This window comes from Diospyros lotus, chromosome 10, assembly GCF_014633365.1.
Source record: "Diospyros lotus cultivar Yz01 chromosome 10, ASM1463336v1, whole genome shotgun sequence".
Taxonomy (NCBI): Eukaryota; Viridiplantae; Streptophyta; class Magnoliopsida; order Ericales; family Ebenaceae; genus Diospyros; species Diospyros lotus.
In genome coordinates this window covers 33,359,368-33,380,878 of record NC_068347.1, presented here as the reverse complement: position 1 = coordinate 33,380,878, position 21,511 = coordinate 33,359,368, and the positions used below count along the sequence as shown (strand labels likewise).

The window sequence follows — 21,511 nt, the reverse complement described above, 5'->3', positions numbered from 1 at the left end:
ACAGAAAGAAATGATGAGAAGTTTCTGAACTTTGCTGAGTGTTTCATTGAGCTTTCAATGATGAGACTGATCAATAGCATTTGACTTGGTTGGTAGTTGTGCAATAATAGAAAAGGGAAAAAAAATGTCAAACAATTCCATGTGTGTGTGTTTGGTGTCATCCAACTGCCTGTGAGATGGGTTATTTTGCATTCATATATATATATATATATATCAAATGTTTGATCGAAGGCAAGTCAAATGTCACAAGTTTAGGATGAGTTGGCAACAATTAAGTTATTGTTTTGTGACTCAAATACAATAAGTCTTTGAGTTACAAAAATAGTTCTTTATAAAATAAAAACAATTCTATATAAAAATGACATTTTTTCAGTCTTTATAAATAAAGATACATACTGAGAACGGTTTTTAAAATAAAAAGTCTTACATGCTGAAAACGCTTTTTTCATATACTGTTTAGTTTCTCCCTAAGTTCATGCTATTCTTTTGAGTTGACTGCTACAAACAAAGAAAAAAGAAAAAGAAACTAATGGAACAAAATGAATACTAGGTCAGAAGTTGCTTATCTGTTTGGGTGCTTGGTCAACTGATCCAGAAGAGTATCCATGGATATTGGCCGAAGATACAAGCAGCTATTTGAACACTTGAAAATGAAAATAGAGAAGAAATAGAACATTCATGGAACTAAAACAAAGTTCAAAATTAATGAAAGGATACAGTTACTGTTCATCGACTTTCAAAGAGAATAGCCATTGACACAACTTTCTTCTTCGGATTTCAGCTGTTTAAGAGCTAATGACAACTTAAAGAAAGATAGGAGCTTTTAAAGACAACTTGAAATTGACTAAGGTATAACAGATTCAAATGATCAGGTTTGAGGATATACAGACCATTGATGTTGCAGTTGGCAACAAGGACTTTGTCATTTAGATCAACTAGGTAGAAACAATTAAGGAAAAGAGAAAAGCAGAATTTTTCTGGTAGAAATGTCAGTAGTTCATCCCATATTAATCATTGTCCACTCCGCTTGCCGCATTCCACTGTCTAAATACACAGAATCACCATTGCTGAACAAGGGCCTTGGTCTCTTTTTGAGTGCAGCAGCTTGAGAAGCAATTCCTACAGGAGAAACAGGACCTCCATTTGAGGTCAAGCAGCTGTCGACAGAGCAGTTGCCAAACTGTGCAGGCATGTCGGAATTGTCCTTGTTACCTAGGGATGCAGCGAGCTCAGATAGCAATGGTATCTTTAGGGTGTTAACCGGGGCCATCCCATTAGAGTCATTTGAGACCTTGATCGCCAGTTCTGAAAGTTCATCCCTGGCAGCTTCAAGCCCAGCAGCAACAGAAACCTGGTTGTCGAGAGCTTTACAAGCTTTCTCAAGGATAGACTGCAGGTACTTCCCTTGTGCTTCAATACGAAGTTGGAGATGATGTTGAACCTGGTTCCAGTAGAACCAAAAGGATAAGCTTGTTTAAAAATCACCAATTTGTATCAGTTGGAAATAAAATCTTTGGGTACATTTAGTTTTAGTTTATTTTTGTGTCAGATTATGGTATAGAGTTCAGCACACAATGTTTTTCACATGTGTTTTTGAAAATAAAAATAACTTGTGAGAATTGTCATATGATAGTGAATGAATTATCAATTGTTGGTTACAGAAAATGATAAAAGACTAAGTCAGGTTTCCTTTTGACAGCTTAAAATTTCCCAAGAGCATGTAAGACAGAATATGGGAGCTTTCTGGTTAGAGGAACAAGGGTTCAGGGGGTGAATCAGTTTAAGGTTTTGCTTGAAATTTCTAGATGAGTCAAGCTGTTTACTGACGATCCCATTCATATTATTTATAAGGTTGATCCATCATTCTTGCCATGAAGTGACATCTAACTTGTCAATTCAAGTATGAAGTAATTGTTTTTTCTTTCGCCTTTTGATAAGTAACTTCGTCTATGGATTCCTATTTACAGCCAAGACCAGACAAAGATAGAGAGTTGCATTAGATAGACAATAACTAACATAAAACTTATTGGATCAAACCCCCACGTAGTAAGATAAAGTGTTGATATATTTATTTTGTTTTTTGATAAGCGGTACAAAGCAATTTTTTCTCAAATGTTTGAAAGAAACAACCCAAGAGCAAAGAACATGAACAATGCAGATTTCACCTCAAATAAAGAAAAGCTGAGAAATCAGTTGAACAGAAAATGAACAGAGAAGACTTGTAATGCAATAAAGCAACAGCAATATATCAAGCCTTAATCCCACTAGGTGGGGTTGGCTACAAGAATTCTATCTGGCCAAACATTCTATCTATGGGCAAAAGATTTGTAATGTGATATACTTAAATAGAAAAGCAACAACTGGAATAAGAAACTCATGAAAAAATTACAAATTTATATGATAAATGAATAGATATTGGTCAAACTTTTTTATGCTTTTAGGGGAAACATATTAGCTTTTATGTTTGTGGGAAGCCTTTATAGTAATGGCAAGATAGTGATTTTGTGACTGGCAGGTCGTGTGTTTGAATTGTGGAACTAGCTTCTTTACAAGGCAAGGGTAAGGCTATGTACAAAACCACCCTCTTCCAACCCTTGCAAAGTAGGGAGCCTTGTGCAACAAGGACGGCCTTCTTAATCTATTAACAATTTGACCAATCAAACCATAGTTGAATCAGTATCTTGGACAGTTCAGTCATTTATTTTGTTCCAATAGTTATTTTTAGAGGGCATGAAATGTCTCCGTTATTCTAGAAACCCAAGGATTTCACTGGTATAAGTTATGACCAAAAGTAAAGAGAGGATCAATGTTGGCATAAAGTGCCCCCAATAATTGTGCACTATTTTATTTTTTAACTACTTAGTTATTTAACCGTAGTTTCCAAATGCACTGCATTAACGTTCCAACTACATCTCGTGACTCCCCATTATTCAGCCAAGTAACCCTAAACCCTAAACTCCTATCCAATATTAAGATGACCATATTAAATCAAAAGATTTATACCCATTCAATATTCCATATCTATTGTGCTTTATTTCTCTCTCTCTCCACAAGAGATCAGGGAGTTGCCCTTTGATCCCTAACAGACCTCTACATTTCTGATTTTGCGCCCCAAGAAACAAGAAACAATTTTTTGGTGTCTAAATTAGTTGTTGGAGTATATTATATACCGGGATCAGATAAAAAAACTCCTTAAATTTTTTAAAATCCATCAGGAGTTGTTTTCCCCTCCCTTCCTCTCCAAAAATCCTGCATCCAGGAATGTGACCAATGCTTCAGATGGGAGGCCTTATTTCGTACTAAAGTATTATGCTATGTTCCAACAGGAATGCACCCCTTTTCCTTTTATTATCTCAATCTGCACGATTTCTCCACAATGGTACTTGATCACAGTGGTAATCAAGTGCTTTCTCAATTGGTAAGTGTGCAGGTATTTGTTCTATCACATGCCAGCTTTATAAGCACCTTCTTCTGTATGATCTACTCTAAAAAATGGCAAAATATATAAAATAAGGAAAAAAAAAGCCAATACAAAACAAAGACATAATAAAATATAATGCACAATCCAATTTCCACCCATTTATTCACTCCCAAAAATAAACAAGTAGATTCATGTGTAATTATATCATGTGGACCCCACTACCTCAAGTTTAGGAGTGATACATCAGTGAGATATGTGATTATGTATATCATCACTCAAACCAAATATTGCATGGGCAATGGGCACTTGAATTTTTAGTGTAAAGATGCAGTTAAGGTGGCATTGTGGTGTAGAACCAGGGGAATATACAGAGGAGGGCCGAAGCAAAGAGGAGGGGAGGAGGATTCTGCTAATCGGAGTGGTATGCAGAAACTACAGCTCACAACTGTGCCAAAAAGAATAATTTCATTTTGTTAAGTGTTTTTTTACCCGGCATGACTTATGCCTCAACTTTATCTTTTTTGTTTTTTTGGTTATGAATGCTTCAAGTTTACCATGAATCCAAATTTACCATAGGTTGAAAACTTTCTACAAGCAAGTATAGAACTGATGATAGAGGGTTAGTCAAAGTCAATAAAGCTGAATATGATTGAAACATGCACATAAGGATTGAAACAAACCTCCAGCTGTTCATGCAGTCTTCGCTGGACTTCCATCTGTACTCGCAAAGCCTCAGTAACCTGGTAGCCACTGATTAAGAGATAAAAAGCAGCAAAACAAGAATGCAAGCAATTGGATAAGCGTACGTCACAAGAAAAAGAAACATATAACCAAGCAGTTGGCTTCAGTTCTACTAATTCTTATACTAAATGAAAGAATACAAATAAAAGAAAGAAGGAAAGTATGAAAAATTACTCATTTAAATCTTGAACCAATTTTGATGATGATGATGTAGATGAACCTGTGTCCTGGCTCTCTGCAGTGAAAGACATTGCAATCCCAACCACACATCAGTGATGAATCAATAAGAATTTGAATTACTGCTAATCTCTTGAAAACTTCTTCATTTTCATCTGTCTCATGCATCAGATAGTTGTCTGCTTTCTTGGTCCAACCATTTGCTCTCTCCTATCCCCTATACATCACACACCACCCCCAGATCCAAATATTTGGCAAAAGAAATTAACGAAAATAGGGTTACCAAACTTGAAGGACCCAAAAAAACATAGAACTTTTTTCTAGGAAATATTAGGCCAGAAGATTGTGCTAGAACAAGAATGAAAACAAACCCCAACCCAAAAAAGGAAAAAAAAAATCATAGCTACTTGATGAAGATTCTATGTCCAAAAATCTGAGTACATGTCACATTAAATACAGTACCACATGAAAAGATGTTATGCCTAGGCATTTCCAAGTTTTTGAGAAACTTCTTTTCATTTTTTTTATTGCTGCTGGTAATATTTTAGCATATCAAATCTAGCTCTATCTTAAAGTTTTTAGCTTTATTTAATGATCACTTTTTGATTGAAGATAAATGCAGTAGATGGACTAGATTTCATATGCTTTATCCATAGCACAATGTACAAGCTCCTAAGCATTGTAGTAAAGTCAAGGCTGATACCATCTTTAGAGTTGTCAGGCAACTCCTTACAAGATTGCCTCCCCAACCGATATTTCTGCAAGGATGACACGTCAAATGAAGGAAAATTGTTATGCTTGTCAATGCACGAAAACTGATATCAACAGAGTTAGTAACCATTTAAGGTAAAAACAAATAAACAGAAATAAAAAGATGCAGACAAATGCTCATTCAAAAAGTTAAACTCCTTCCAGCAGGAACTTCCAAAATTCTCCTTTCTTTTTCTTTTTCTTTTTCTCCTCTTTTACCTTGTGTATATGAAGGTTGGGTCAGGGGAAGGAGGTCAGAGTTTGTTGAGCAAACAACACTAGAGAACAACTTTCAAGATTATGCACTCAAAAAAGAACATATCAAAACAACAAACCTGAAGATGTGATTTCAAGTGATAAAGTGTAAGGCCTTTTACCCCCATTGTTTTCATAATTGTCTTTGGTGTTGCTTCTGCAATTCACATTACAACAAAATTAGCTCTCCCAAATAATAGAAAATTTCTGAAAGCATTAATCATGATTTCAAGGATAATTCATAATGTCTGTCAAATTTTGCTAACCATGTCAATATCTCATGCTCAGCAGCTCACCAGCAAGAATTCAGTATGTAAGCTCAACTTTCAGACTACATGGATGGCCTGTAATGGTTCTCTAAAATTAGCTTGCTTAGTGAATAGTGAATATCGGTGGCGCAAGCCTTCGTAGTAACGGTATTAGGGGCAATTATACCCTTGCTTTGAATACTACAGGGTACTGTCTTTTTGTATGTAACATATTTGGTGAATTCTTTTTATCTATTCCTGCTATTACTTGAATCTAACATTTTGTATAAGTTCATTTACCAAACTAGCTATTCAAACTTTTTACATATGGGTATCTATTGTTTTCCAATTCTATTATAACTGGTTCTTGTCATGGGGAATAGGAAGAAAAAAGTTCAACATGTTTGCAAGGAGGATGATCTCTTAAAGTTTAGGAACAATATGAACTTTGTTATTTTTGTTATTGCAATTGTTATTTGTTAGTTTTGATAAATTGATGATAGGTATATTCTATTGGAAACTACATATATTTGTTCTTTATAAGGCTAATTTTTTTATATTGCTTTCTGCTTTGGGTTAAAATATTTTCAAATTGAGTGTACATAAAAATTTCTGGAGTTTTTAGCTCTTGTTTCTGAAGATGTTCATATATTTTATTTATGTTATTTTCAAAACATTTCCATTTGTTTAGGTTAACTGAAAGAGCTCATTAAAACAATACTTTCTCTTGCTACAAATGGAGTCTCATTTGTGAATGACTAGCAATTTTCTTCAGCTTTCATCCTCAGCTTAATATTGCTTCTTACACTGTGTTTGTAGAAATAGTGCAAACAATATACAATGCATTGCACAACTTGTCCCATATTGCTTCTTTCTCTATTTTATCAGGGAAGTGTGATAAATGTATTTGTGACCATATTCCTTTTCTTTTCATATGGAAGAAAAAATTGATTCACATACACACAGATGGAAGCTGGGAGTTCCTCACACTGGAGCTGTTTACAAAAGAAGGTAAAACAGCTTAGCTAAAACATGGCAACTATATTCCACAATCTTTTCACATGGAAGGCACTGCTAGAGTGTAAGGTTCTAAACCAAGTTTTCACTTCCTCAACCAACGAGACAACAGGGGATGGATCAGAAAAAGCAGAGTCAATGATTGAGTTCTACGTATAATTAGATAAAGGCAGGACTGTTACACCAAACAACAGAATATTCCCCTAATGCAACAACAAGTGCCAGTCACTTAATTTGTCCAAAAAAACGATGCACACCAAACATAATTGAACTGGATGATTCCAAAACTACATTTTGTCCCTCAAGCCATAATTTGTCTACAACAAACTATGCAAACCAAGCATAAAACTGGATGATTCCGAAAGTACATTTTGTCCTTCAAGCTATCTTTTCTACTTGGTGAAGTACTTGTTAGAAACATAGACTGGATAAATAATGGGTCAAACATCTCACATATAATTGACTGAATAATACTTTTTAAAGTGTAGAACTGCATAGAAGTCAAGTGTAGAAAGCCATTACAACCAGTGTAGAATGGTCAAATTAGGAAAATAATTCGAGACATTGACACCATACTTTGTCATATATGTCACAGACAAATAAAAAATAACACGAATTGATGGGACCAGCAATTTTCAAGTTTTTGTTTCAATAATTGGTGTGAGAAAGTCCCAGTCAGCATAGGGAGAAAAATCAATTAAAATTTGAGAATCACACACACAGCACTCAAAGTCCTCGTATTCAATCTTAAAAGGGCATAACTTTTTGGGAAAAGGGGTGAAATTATGAGGTATACATTCAGCCAAGATGACCCACAATCATAATAAAAATGACAACGACGGAAGAATAATAAAATTGGGGAAATTCAGAAAGAAAACGATGGAAATAATATAGAATCAGCTAATACCGCAAATACAAGAGGCAACTCCATCTAAACTCTCAAAGAAAACAAAACCCATGAACAGCGATGCACAAACACATACATGTAAGCTCACTTAAACCTAAATGTAATATATATATATATATATATATATGGAAACTCATATTCACACAAAAACTAGAAAATAATCAACTGTTAGGCTTCTCCTTATCTTTGCATTGAGGGATTTTTTCCATTATGCTACCACAAGAAGAAAGAATCTTATTTGTCGATTACTCGATTTTCTAGGTATTCTCCACATTTCAAACAAGAAAATTGTTCGAGAGAGAAGAAGATTGAACTCACTGTCAGGTCCGCCAAGCTGAGTGACAGCATCGACGAATCTCTCGTGTAGGTCGGGAGTCCACCGGAGCCGCGGCTTCGGATCGGTGGTCAACACCAAGCAAGCGTCGCCGGGCAGGTTGGTCCCGTCCACGCCCACGCCGCCGTCCAGCGGCAGCGAATGGATCGCGGAGTACATGCTTCTCTCTTCTTTTCTTTTTCTTTTTTTTTTCTTTTTCCTCGCTCTTTCCCGGAAAATCACCGCCCACCCAGCAAAGATTTTCCCGATAAAGTGAGGGAAAACATCCAAAGAAGCCGAAATAGCCCAACTCCCAACGAGGACAAAATGGGTTTCACATAAAAATGGTAACGGGACTGAATCAACCTTGTTGAAATGGGAAGAAGAGAACAAACGCGTGCATATACATATATATATATATGGAGAGAGAGGGGGGGGGGGGGGGGATTAGAAAGAGAAAATAGACAGCACAGATGTGTTGTATTGTCGCTGTCTCTCTCTCTCTCTCTCTCTCGAGACTCTCGCAGTAAGTGTAAGGCCAATGAGAGACGGGACAAAGACCGAAGGGGTCGTCTTGCTGTCATTTTGTTCTTTTCTGTTCTCTTGCGGCTGATTTAAATTTAAATTTATTTGTTCAAAGATAATGAGAGACTTTTAGGATTTATTTGGCATATCAATTCTTTGCTTGATTTTTGTTGTTACAACTTCGTTACAAAGTTTTAAGTATTTAATTAAAAAATTACTTATAATCTAAGTTAATAATTTCTCTTAGGTCGCACCAACCAAACGAACTCGCGTCATCGGAATAAAATTTGAATGAATTTTATGATGTACGAAAATACTTTAAAAGTGTCGTTTTAATATTCTTAAAATATTTTTTATATTAAAATATTAAAAAATATTTCTGAGCTATTTCTATAATTTTAAAAATATTTTAAGACCATATTTTCGTCTTTAACTAGATTTATTTTTAAATTGAATAATTATTTTTAAATTAAAATTTATATTTACAAAAAAAACTTCTTATATTTTTTTTAATTTATTTATTTCCCTCACATTTTTATTTCTTATTTTTAAAAAATATATATCATTTTCTCATTTTTATTTTGTATCATTTTTGTTTTCATAAAAGTAGATTGTAGATTCTGATTTTTTTTTTTTTTATGTAAATAGTAGGTAGATTAGTAAACCATATTAAATCAAAGTCTCTAATTTTATTTTTTGTTAAAATTTTATAAATAAAAAATAAAAACAAAAATCTAAAAACAAAATTATAATCAAACAAGCTCTTATGAATAATAATTATGTTTTGTCAAGACACAATATAAAAATTTGGCAAAAATCCAAAATTTAAGGGTGAGCATTCTAACTAAACCAACAAAATTGTTCACAATCAATAAATTGAAGATATATTAAAAACTTGACCAAACTGATTAAATAGATTCTCAAATTGAAAAAGCAAAAAAAAAAATTAAACTGAAAAAAAAAATCTTAAAAAACCAAAATAATGAAGTGTAAAAATGATGTCTTTTTTGACATTTTAGTTGGTTTGAATATTTGGATTTTTTCAATAAAAAGATTGAATCGAACCAAAATATGAAATTGTCAAATTTAGATACTAAATTGAATTGGCCTACAATTTGAATCGAATCAATAATTTCAACCGATTTATTTTGATTATTTTGATTTAACTGAAATCTTTTTCACCCCTACCAAATTCTATTATCAAAATAACCATATCTCTATAACATTAATAGTCAAGATATGTTAACCCGATATGGTCTCTTCTATTATTCAGGTAATTAATTATCAATCGTCACTTCTATTATTGGGTAATACGGATGCGGACAACATAAGATTTACTTGACACGGACAAAATCAAATGGGGAGGCATGAGCTCCACCTCCTGCATACCCTGCGTCAGGCTACGGGCAACGGGATCATCGCCCATTGAGTAATTAATTTAAAGTTTATAATTTGTGTACTTAATTTCTTATAACCTCTTTTGATATTAGTATTTGACCAAAAAAAATAGATTTACATGTTAAAAGAAAATGATGATAATGTTTCAATTAATTTTAAATAATTATACATAATTATATTATTATAAAATAAAAATATCAAACTTATCCTTAAATGGAGAGAAAAGTAGAGAGAAATTAAAAAATATAAAATCACTCACTCTTATGATCACTAAATCTAAGTAAAATCCTAATTTATTTCTAAAGACGTATAAAGACCAATTTGCTCATAACCTCGTTCAAATCTAATTCATTTTTGAATTACAAAATTAAATTATTTTTTGATTTATATTTGAATCATATCTTTGTCTCATATAAACAAAGAAATTTCAAAGAATTAAATTTTCTTATTTTTCTCAATAAGTGCAGTTTTTGATTGAATTTTCAAACATAAAATTGTTTGTATTTTCTTGTTTTCTTCTCAATAAATATAATTTTCGATTGAATTTTTATACATTATATTTATACTTTCAATTTCAAAAAATTGAAATTTTTTTCATTTTCCTTTTAAGTTAAAGGTGTATTTGATTGCATTAGCTAGAATTAATATTGCTTAGAAAACAAAAACCACCCACCCCCTTTGAAAATGAATTCTATAGAAAGAACTTTTAAATGCTTGTACTATACATATTTTTTTATAGAAAAGTTAAGAGTGTTTAATTGCTTTTCATAGAGAATGTGTAATAATTACATATTTTTCATGATAAATGTGTGTAATCAAACCCACTTAAGGGTGCGTTTGATTGCAATGGTGGAATTTGAATGGAAAGAAAATGAATTCTAGATAATTGAATTCTAGAGAAAATGAATTCCTATAAATTGAAAATTTAAGCTGTTTGATTGGTATAATTTTCTACCTAGAAAATGATGTTATTTTTCATCTTTTGGTGTTTGATTGGTAATATTTTTCATAGAATTTGATCATTTTCCTGGCATTTCGTGTTTGATAGGCATTATTTTTCATGAAAAATGACAAATTTTTCATGAAATTCAATGGTGAAAATGTGTTAAAAAATATTAAATCTTATACAGAAAAATTAAAATAATAATATATTTTAAATTAATTAAATTATTTTCTCAAAGAAATAAAACTACAAAATTATTTTTTTTTCAAAAAAATAATTTATACATAATTTTGGCATTTTTTTATACATTTATATTTATTAATTATTAAAAATATAAAATATAAAATATAAAATAATTTATAAACCCTCCCTTCTCCCCCTTATCCCTAGCTGTCACCCACCCACTTCTCCTTTCGAAAATTCCATCTCCTCCCCCCAAAGAATTTGATTTCTATGATTTGAAAGAAAATGGCATCACGTGACCATTAATGGGAAAGTGAGTTCTATGGAAAAAAAATGCTATCAAACAATGCAAAAGTTAAAAATTGAGTAGAAAATTTACCTTTTCCTCGGAAAATTTAAGCTATCAAAGGTGCACTTAGTGATTACATTTTCTCACTTTTCTCTCTCTATTTTTCCGTTTTAAATCATGGGTTTGCGTCATTTTCCTTGACCTAAGGGTAAGTTTGGTATTTTTTTATTTTTAATTAATTTATAACAACAAAATTATATATATAATATTTTCAAATTAACTAGGGTATTGTGGCCCTTCACCCCGGGCCAGACCAAGAGGGGTGACCCAAATCAGCCTGTGGGCCTGCCCCAAGAGAAAGGCTGGGCACGGCCCGTTTTATAGAGTATTCATTTATTTATTTTGTCTTTTATGTTCATTAGGCGGTCAATAAAAATCTTGGGGTACCGAAGGTGTTTTATTTTTTATTTTTTTCTTTTATATTGTTAATATTTTTTTTTTAAATAAGATTTTTTTTTTTGTTAACGCACCATCACGAGCGCCCCCATTGTTCAGCCCCACGATTTCAGTAGGAGAAGTAAATCAGGGAACCCAACAGACAGATTTCGATCGCTAGCACAATCGCAAATGTGAGAGAGAAACATTTTTCATTTTTCAGGATCGCTCTTTGCTTACTGAATTATCTTCTGATTAGTGCTCGAACACGAAACTTGAGAGCCTAAAAAATAACACCCCAATGATTCTTCCTTTACCAATTCATCTATACGCCGAGAACAAATAAGAATTTTATTAAGAACTATCAAAAGTGTCTATAATTTTAGGTTAGAATATCTTTGAACCTCAACTAAATATCACATTAAAAAAAATTTAAAAATTAATAAAAAATATATAAGTATATAAGTGTACAATTCTCCTCACATTAAATGAGACATACAAATGTAGTTAATACTTGAAAAATTTTAGCATTTAAGATTTAGAGTTTAAAATTTATACACATGTTTGTGTGTATATATAATACCAAATATATCTCACAATATTATATTTATAGATGAGAACAAAATTCACCACCCATCAAATAAAGACGAAAGTTGACCTTACTGATCTGTCAGCGCCAAGTAAAGTAAACGATACTTTAAAAAATATGCAATTGTCTTATCGAAATTCCATTCTATTATATAAGTAAATATATTATATCACTTTACCTGAGCTTATCTTCACATGTCGTAAATGAGCTGAGGTATTCGGGCTCGATTTGATAAAACCTCATTCCAGTTCATTTGTTAAGGTTGAGTCTAAATTTAAAGTTCAATTTATTAACGAGTTGAGTTTGAGCTCAACAAAGTTCGGCTCAATAAACTTACGAGTTGGCTCGATAATAGGCTCACAAGCAACTTGAATAGTGGTTCACGAGTTGGCTCAATTAGAAACTCGTGAACTGGGTCGATTATAGACTCACAAACTAGCTCGTGAATAAGTTTATTTATAAATATATTAATAAAATTATTTATAATTTTGAGTATAATTATTTATAAATACATTAATAAAATAATTAATTTTGAGTATATTTATTATACTCGACAATTTTTTTATTTTTAATCATGTCAAACCTAACAAAATTTGTTATAACTTAAAATTAATCAATTAATGCATGATCTTAATAGAATAATTATCATTTTAATTTAGTAAGAAAATGTTTAGTTGAATAATAACTGACAAATATTGTCCTTGATTATTTTTTTTAATCAAATAAAACCTAAATATTTAAGAGATTAATCGACTATATACTTATCTTATTCACATATATGATAGAATAACATTAATTAAATAATCAAATTATTATTCGAGTAAGTGGTACATTACATTGGTTTAGTAACTATAATATTTAATTTAAGTATCAAAGTAATAAACATGATTTAAGATAATGACTCTATATTTGCAATTTTGTATCATTGAATTTCAAAAAATTACTACTTATTAACTTTATATCTCACTTGAGTAATACTTAATTTATTCTATTAAAGTCTAATGTTGTATTAAATTTTAAAAACTTAATCATTACAGACAGTATTAATTAAATGCACATTCTAAATATTTTATTTACAAATAAAATATATAAACTGACATCAAATTAAAATATATTTAAATTTTTATATTTTATATATTATAAATTATAAAAAGACACCTTATATAAATATTTTAAGTCATTAATAGAATGTGTTGATAAAAAAATTTATTGTAACTTAAAATTAATTAATTAATGTATGAATTTAATAGTGTTTAATTATCATTTTAATCGAGTAAGAAAATGTTTAATTGAATAACAACTAACAAATATTGTACTCGATTATTTTTTTATTTTTAATCAAGTAGAACCTAAACATTTAAAAGATTAATCGATTATATACTTGTTTTATTCAAATATATGATAAAATGACATTAATTGAATAACCAAATAGTTATTCGACTAAATGAATATTTAATAGAATGTGTTGATAACCAAAATTATATTTTTTTATTATTAAAATTTTAAAAATTACTACCATATCTCACTTGAGTAATACAATGTTTAATAGAATGTGTTGATAAGAATATTTGTTGTGACTTAAAATTAATCAATTAATGTATGAGCATAATAAAATATTTATTATTTTAATCGAGTAAGAAAATGTTTAGTTGAGTAATTTAACCCTTTAAGAGATTAATCGATTATATATTTATCTTAATTGATAGAATAACATTAATATTTGTAATAAATCTATATTTGTAATTTTGTATAATTGAATTTCAAAAAATTACTATTTAGTAACTTTGTAACTGTACATCTCACTTGAGTAATACTTAATTTACTCTATTAAAGTCTAACGTTATATTAAATTTTAAAAAATTAATCATTATAGTCTTATACAGACAATATTAAATGCACATTCTAAATATTTTATTTATAAACAAAATATATAATTAAACTGACATCACATTAATAATAGTTCATAATAATAATTAAAATGATTAATTTATAATAATAATTAAATTATTATTATTACAATCAATAATAATTTATATTTTTTTTATTAATGCACCATACGATATTAGTAGGAGATGTAAATCAAAGAACTCAACGGTCAATTCAATCCCTAGCTTTGCAGCAAACGTGAAGGCAACAAATAGTTTTCAACTTTCAAGATTGCTTTAATTGCTAAGGACCTATTCTCTTTGCTGTTTTTAACCTATTCTGAGTTTTTAGTTTTTTAAAACAATAAAAATGTGTTCTCTTTGTTATTTTCAAAAACGTATTTTCGAAAATAATGAAAAAATTTGTAAAGAAAACCCAAAACAACATTTTGAATATTATTTTGGGTGTTTTTAGTGAAAACACACCCAAAACACAAAAACAGGGAAAACTACCGCGCACCCCCCATCCCCAGCAACCCTCCAACTCGCATATCTCTTCTTTTCTCTCTCTCTCTCTCTCAAGCCTCGCCCAAAACACCGCTACTGCCACTGCCATCTTCTCTGTCATCGCTGCCTCCCTTCTAGACTCTCTTTCTTCCATGTCGGCCATCGCAACGGCTGTCACCGCCATCTTCTCCGTCACCACCTTCTCTTTTCCAGATTCCCTCTTTTCCTTGTCGGCCATTGTAGCGCCTACCACCTTCATTTTCTCTATCACCGCCCCCTCCCTTCCAAACTCCCTTTTTTGCTTGCACTGTCGCCTATGTCGTTCGTCTACGTCGCTACCGCCACCGCCGCTACCGCCACCGCCACCGCACGTCGTTCGCCTACGCCGTCGTTATCCCTTCTAGATCCGCCGCGCTTCATCGTTCGCCTGCGCCGTTCTCTCTTCCAGATCCGCCATACACATCCGCCATGCCCACATCTGCCATCGCTTGTGGTTTCTTTCTTCTACCCTTCTATTTCTTCCTTCTTTCTTCATCCATTTCTTCGTCCGCCATTGCCCTCTCTCCATTCCCAGTTTTTTGTTTTATTTTTTAATTATATTTTAAATTTTTTGAATAAATCAATATTTTGTTATTTTATGATTTATTATTATTTTTAATAGTTATGTTATGAATAATTTAAATCTCAAAATTAATGTCAAATTTTAATTTGTAGGTAAAAATAAATTTATCATAAAATTAATAGTTGAGTTAAGTTAAAAATAATTTTAGAAAATACTTTATAATGTTAATATATTATATATGCTTAGATTATAGTTATCTTTTGTGTTATATTTTAAATTTTTTGAATTAAATTTATAATTTATTAATAAATATTTATAACTTTGAATCAAATTTTTTAAATAAAATATTATAAAATAAATTTTCTCAAAAGTAAATGCGTTTTCTAGTTTTCTATTTTAAAAAACAGTTTTTCAGAATAACACAAAGAACATGTTTTCAAAAATCTCAAAACAGACACTCAAAACATAAAACTCAAAATGAATTAAAAACTTAAAACTCAAAACTAAAACACAAAAAGAATACCACCTAAGCTTTCCCTTCTATCCAGAACTCGAACACTAAATCTAAGGGCGCAAAGCAACACGCTAGAGTGTATTTCATTTACCAACGGAGCTATGCCTTGAGGGCATAATTTATACTTCTTTGATAGAGCATAACAACATAAGAGTGATTAAATTTTTATATTTTATAAATTATAAGAACACACCCTATATAAATACTAATTTTCCTAAAAATCCTAATTTGTGCTCCATCCTCTTGCCTCCCATTCCCAAATGTGATTGACTTTGAAGAGCATGGAAGAACGGCTATTGTCATTGCCAACTGCCCTTTCCACCGTCTCTCATTGCACCGTCTGTCGTCATCGCAGCTTGCTGCCTCTCTGAAGCCTACCACCGTCGCTCGCTGCCTCTCGTCATTGACTTTGAAGAAGAAAGTCGAAGCCTCTCGCCCTCTCCACCATTTCTCACCGCGACGGCTGCCCTCGTCGTCTCACCTCGCTGGCTGCCCTCATCGTCGCTCACTGCCTTTCTCACCATCGGCTTTAGAAAAGAAAGCTGAAACCTCTTGCATCCCTCTCCGTCGTCTCTCACCACACAACACAGCCTTCTTCACCGCACGACCTCGTCTCAGTGGTTATTTTTTGCATACTATTTTGTTGTTGTTGAGTATTGTTTATCTTTATGTCGATATGCATATTGTGACTGGTGAAAAATAGGTGTATTTTTGTTGTTGAGTTTTTGTCTATTGTTTGATTGTTTCCTATTTTGATTGATTTATGTATATTTGTTGATTATATGTTGATATTTTTATTACACATCAATTTATTAGATTTTTTTAAACAAAAAAAATTGATAAATTTCAGTTGAGCTCGAGCTCGAGCCCGAACCTGAGCCCAAGCTCGAGCTCGATTCATTAATTCAATTAACAAGTCGAGCCCAAGCCCGAGTCATTAATCCAATTAACGAATCGAGCGCGAACCGAGCTCGAGCTTGGGAAATGTTATCAAGCTCGAGCTCGAGCCCACATTTTAGGCTCGACTTGAGCTCGAGCCTAAGCCAGTACTAAATGTTATCGAGCCGAGTTGAGTTTAGGGAAGCTCGGTTCGACTCGGCTCATTTACAATTCTACACACAGATTAAAAAAAAATAATTATTATGTATATTTACATAACACATGTTACACTTCTAATATATATATATATATAATTAAAAAAATTAATTGAGTAAATAAGAATTAAATTTAGACTTTTTGTCTTTGGACTTTATAGGACAAAATGATTGTGTATGTATATATATATATATATACATCGTATTATGGGCCCCTATTTTGACCTTGAGGGGAAGTCATCCCCACCATGTGCCACCCAAAATGAATGCATGAATAGACTAAGGAGATTGATGGAACATAAAACAAAAAGACAAAGATAAATAATTACTTTATATTTGGTGTGTGAATTCACTTATATATATGGGATAAATAATATTCTTATGTTTTAAATTTTATATTTAAAATACAATAATATTAATGTATCCTCATTAATGTATCATCATTAAAATCTAATAAATAGTTAATGTATTGTCGTTAATAATCGTAATTATAGATTTAATAGTGAAAAAATCTATTCTTAGATTCTTTTTTCTTCTTTAAAAATTATTATTTTTTCTTCCAAATTATTTTTCTTGCAACTTCTCAAAAAATTCTTATCAAAATCAAAGAGATTTTTCTATTCACTTATAAAAAATTTATTACAAATTATGTATATATTACTATGGTAAAATCTTAACCGTCCAATATATGGATGGTACCACACTCAAATAAAAAAAGGGTGGTGAAGGATATGAACCACAAAACAATGAACTCATCAGAGGGGGCTGAATTTGGCCACTCCCTCAGTATCAAGGGTAATACAGTCATTCAATTTTAGATTTTTTTATTTTTTTTATTTTTTCAATCAATGTATGTATGTTGCAGAGGGTAATGCCAACAAGAACTCATCATATCTGACAGGTCAACCAGACAGCAGCAATCTATATAGCCAGGGGGTACACACAGCGTTGACTTCCTATCTCTTGTTTATTAATTATTCCATGTGTGTGTGTGTATATATATATTTATGTGTAAAGATATTTGACTAAAATAATTTGGATATGTAAGTGATGATGGAAAGAGGGTAAAAATGATATTAAATAATATGATAAGGGGACAACGGTGAAGATACATAACAAAAAAGGTCATGAATGTCTGACATTTGCTTAGAAAATCTTATAATATTTAGAGCGAAAAGATATATGATGATTGTGAGTTTTAAATTTAAAGTGAAAGCTTATGAAAATTTTTATGATATTTATATATATATTTAGATTTTTTAGTTTTTGGTTTTTTGTTGTGAGGCTAAATTGTTGATGTTTTGTGATTTTTTTGTAATGAAATGCTTACTTATTACCCAAAAAAAAAAAAGAAGGTCTTATTGCAGAAAAAATAGAAAAAAAAAGTCGCCAACTCTATCGTTTGTAAGTAGAAAAAAATCTCATTTTGATAGAGAGTTTTAAAAAATTGTTTGAAAAGAAAACCTCCTCATTTAATCTAGTAATTCATTTTTGTCTTTTTTTTGAATTCTGACTTAAACATCGAAGAACATTTTTTTAGAAGGTCTCGGACAATTTTATATCATCTTATAAGAAGAGCTACGGGAAGGGAAGAAAAACGAACAACTCAAGAAACTATATAAAACATGAATAGTTATAGATGAAAGAATTGAATTACAAAGTCAGTTGCGGACTGAATTCACAGTATCAGTAATTATTTGGCTCAAATTTCATAATTCATCCTAAGAATAAGATGATAAAAAAATTACAATAGAAGAAGAAGAAGAGTAAACCCCTTAAGAATTTAGCAAAATCCTTAGAAAAAGACGAGGAATTCATATAAGTGGCGACATCTAATGTGTGTGTGTGAGAGAGAGAGAGAGAGTAGAGCTAAGTAAGTGATAACTCTGGAATGATAATTAATGTTAATTTCCCTTACTTCAATGCATGAATGCATGCCCATCACATGGTGCTGTTGGCATTGATAAAATTCAAGATTTGCTGAACCGAGCTCGCTATATCCTCAGCTGTGAACCTCGCTTCGCCCCCAACCTAGACGACGACAATGACGGCAACAATAAGAATCCATTTACATCGGTATAACTAGTATTATATTGCATTTGTTTAAAGATAATATGAACAAAAAACTCGATTATTTAGACTTTTGGGATTTAAAGTTAGAGATGTCAAATAAGTCGATAATGGATATCGATGCTGCGAGGTTGGGTGAATGAATATATATATATAGAGAGAGAGAGATATGTCGTACCTTGACATTGAAGGAATAGAGAACGGTTTGCTCGATGGTAGTAATGTTGGTGTGGAGAATAGAGAGCTGCAGATCTTCGAGGGCGGCGATGGTCTTAACAAGCTGGCCGGGCCTTCTCCGGCAGAGGATCTTGATCATGGCGTCGAACCCTACCATCTTCACCTCCACGTCCGCCAGGCAAGACTTGCTCTCGGCGGTTTCCTCGTGGAGCCCGGTCTCCAGCTCTACCAGCTTCAGCTGGTCGTTTGGAAGCGCCACTAGGGGGAACGGCGGCGGCGGAGGAGCCTGGGGCTGTGGGATCGGCAGGGAAGATTCTCCAGCCGGCCGCGGCGGGTCCCCGTAGAGCCGCCGCCGCTTCTGGGACTCCAGGCATTGGAGGAGCTGCTCCAGCTCTCTTACAAACTCTATGGCTCCTCCTATTATGGATGCTTGATCTCCCTACGTACGTTCCAATTGCCATGCAATTCACATCAAATCATCTCCTTTTGCATCATAATCAAAGTAAATCAAATATTTGTTTCCTTATAAGCAACATTTTCACCAAACTCAAAAATTCTTCGGGCACTTCAACTTTTATATAACTTAATTAAACTACCACCTAGCCTAACTGGCTAGAGGTGAAAATGAGTGTTTTGGGAGTACATCGGGACAAAATACCAACCAAGCCTTAAAAGGGCAAAAAAAGACTATATATCCAAGAGAGACCAAATACGAGGCCCTTTAGCAAGCACTTCAACTATCATATTACTTAAGACTACCACATGAAAGTCTTCACTAGTCTATATGAAACATATAATATAATCTAGAATATCTAAGCTCTCTCTCTCTCTCTCTATATATATATGTGTGTTAATGTTTAGTTTGGTGCAATGAAGTATTATCCATATATATAGACTCGCAGTACTGGCTTGTGATATATTAATTGTAATCTTCTCTGTAACTAAATTAGTTTGAATCTTTCTGTATGTATATGATGAGCTCGATCGTAAATAAATTTATATCCCGGCCGGTAGTTTATGTTCCCGGCCGGGCGGGCTCTAGTCGTTATCAAAAACAAAAATAAAATAAAATGAACCATCTACATACCCTTTGGACGTATGAGCCGGGCATGAGAGATCTCAACACACGAAGATGCTCATTCATTTGCTTTCTCCGATTTCTCTCAACTGCAATATGAATCATCCTCTGGCTTTCGACTTCCTCGCTCGTCTTGGTCGTTCTCGGCCGCTTTCTCTTGTTCTTCACCTCCGTCACGGGGCTATTGCCGGCGTTCTCGCTGAGAATCCGAAGCTCTGCCGGCGTGGTCTGAGAAACCCTAGCGTCTTCGTCAACTTCAAACCCTTCCCTCCACTTTCCTCTAGAACTCTCTTCATAAACACCATCTGAAGCCACCATTAGAGTCGACTGATGATCTTCCTGCAACTTATCGTTCAACACCGGGAACTTCAAGAAGCAAACCGGATCTATCGCCTGTTCGCTTTCCGAGACGTTGTTGGATTGATTCAGAGCCAGCTTTGGTCCGAAATCGGCGAACTGCATCCCGTCCACGAAGCTCAACTTATCAATGGACGAAATTTGGTGTGGCTGTGGATTGTTGAGCATGTAATCGACCATTTGGTTGGCGTTATCGGCGGATGTTTCGCCCATCATCGGCGGCCTCATGAACTGCGGCTGGTGCTGGTCGAGAGAGTAGTCCGGCACCGGAAAATTCACTGGCAAGGCGGCCTGGAAAAGTCCCGGATGTGAGTAAAACAACATGGCGATGAAAACCCAATAGAAAAGGAGAAGACTTTGCACAGTATATACCGAGTAAGTCCCTTCTTTGTCCATTATTGTGAGTACGACTGAATTTCTTGTCAGAAACCCTAAGCGAGAGAGAGAGCGAGAGAGTGAGAGAGAGAGAGAGATTTTCACAGCTTGGGTCCACCTCCTGAAACAGATGAAAATTCCTGATTTTTCATCCACAAGATGATTTAAATCAGTTAATATCTCAAATAAACACGTAACATAAAAGCAATTATAATGACACTATCTTGTGAAGTCGTAATTCCCTTTTTAAAAAGGTCTTAAAGTATAATTATCTTCATAACTCAAAACTTATAATCTAATTTCATTATCGTCATTATACCGAGTCTCCGAGTCTATATATATACATATATATAAATATATATAAGGTGCAAAAGAAAGTAATTAGGAGAGACTAACCTTAATTATGAGAGAGGAGTGAAGAACAACCCAAGAAAGGAAGTGATGAAGCAAAGACAAGATGGGTGGGGAGATATTGTGGGTATATATAATGGGCCATCTTGCCTGTTAGAGCTGGCTTTGACTTCACATATATATATATATAGAGAGAGAGAGAGAGAGAGAGAGGAGCGTAGAGGTGGAGTTATTTGGACCTCATGAGAAGAGAAGAGAAGATCAGAACATGAGGGCACCTCAAGATTAAGCTGCTTTAATTAATGGGAATCACAAGCCACCAACGCTCTCATCTTCTCCAACTTTACCACCTTTTCTCTTTTCATGAGGC

General features: G+C 32.9%; 2 protein-coding genes across 3 annotated transcripts; both read right to left on the bottom strand.

Moving 5' to 3' along the window:
• Positions 1-662: 662 nt before the first annotated feature.
• LOC127812212 (protein PHR1-LIKE 3-like) lies at positions 663-8,242 on the bottom strand. Its single transcript, XM_052352590.1, has 6 exons — positions 7,835-8,242; positions 5,425-5,501; positions 5,043-5,097; positions 4,337-4,397; positions 4,102-4,171; positions 663-1,441 (listed from the first exon to the last, which is right to left on the bottom strand). The coding sequence occupies exons 1-6, from the start codon at positions 8,007-8,009 to the stop codon at positions 998-1,000; spliced, it is 882 nt and encodes a 293-aa protein (XP_052208550.1). The 5' UTR covers positions 8,010-8,242; the 3' UTR covers positions 663-997.
• A 10,135-nt stretch (positions 8,243-18,377) lies between these two features.
• On the bottom strand, positions 18,378-21,284 carry LOC127811929 (transcription factor FAMA-like). 2 transcript variants are annotated; one of them, XM_052352138.1, is made up of 5 exons: positions 21,187-21,284; positions 20,788-20,930; positions 20,068-20,706; positions 18,982-19,419; positions 18,378-18,764 (listed from the first exon to the last, which is right to left on the bottom strand). In XM_052352138.1, exons 2-5 carry the CDS (start codon positions 20,809-20,811, stop codon positions 18,675-18,677), a joined length of 1,191 nt encoding a protein of 396 aa, XP_052208098.1. In that variant the 5' UTR covers positions 20,812-20,930; positions 21,187-21,284; the 3' UTR covers positions 18,378-18,674. The 2 variants fall into 2 exon arrangements, with proteins under 2 accessions (XP_052208098.1, XP_052208099.1); XM_052352139.1 differs by having other exon boundaries at positions 20,788-20,911.
• Between the last annotated feature and the right edge of the window lie 227 nt (positions 21,285-21,511).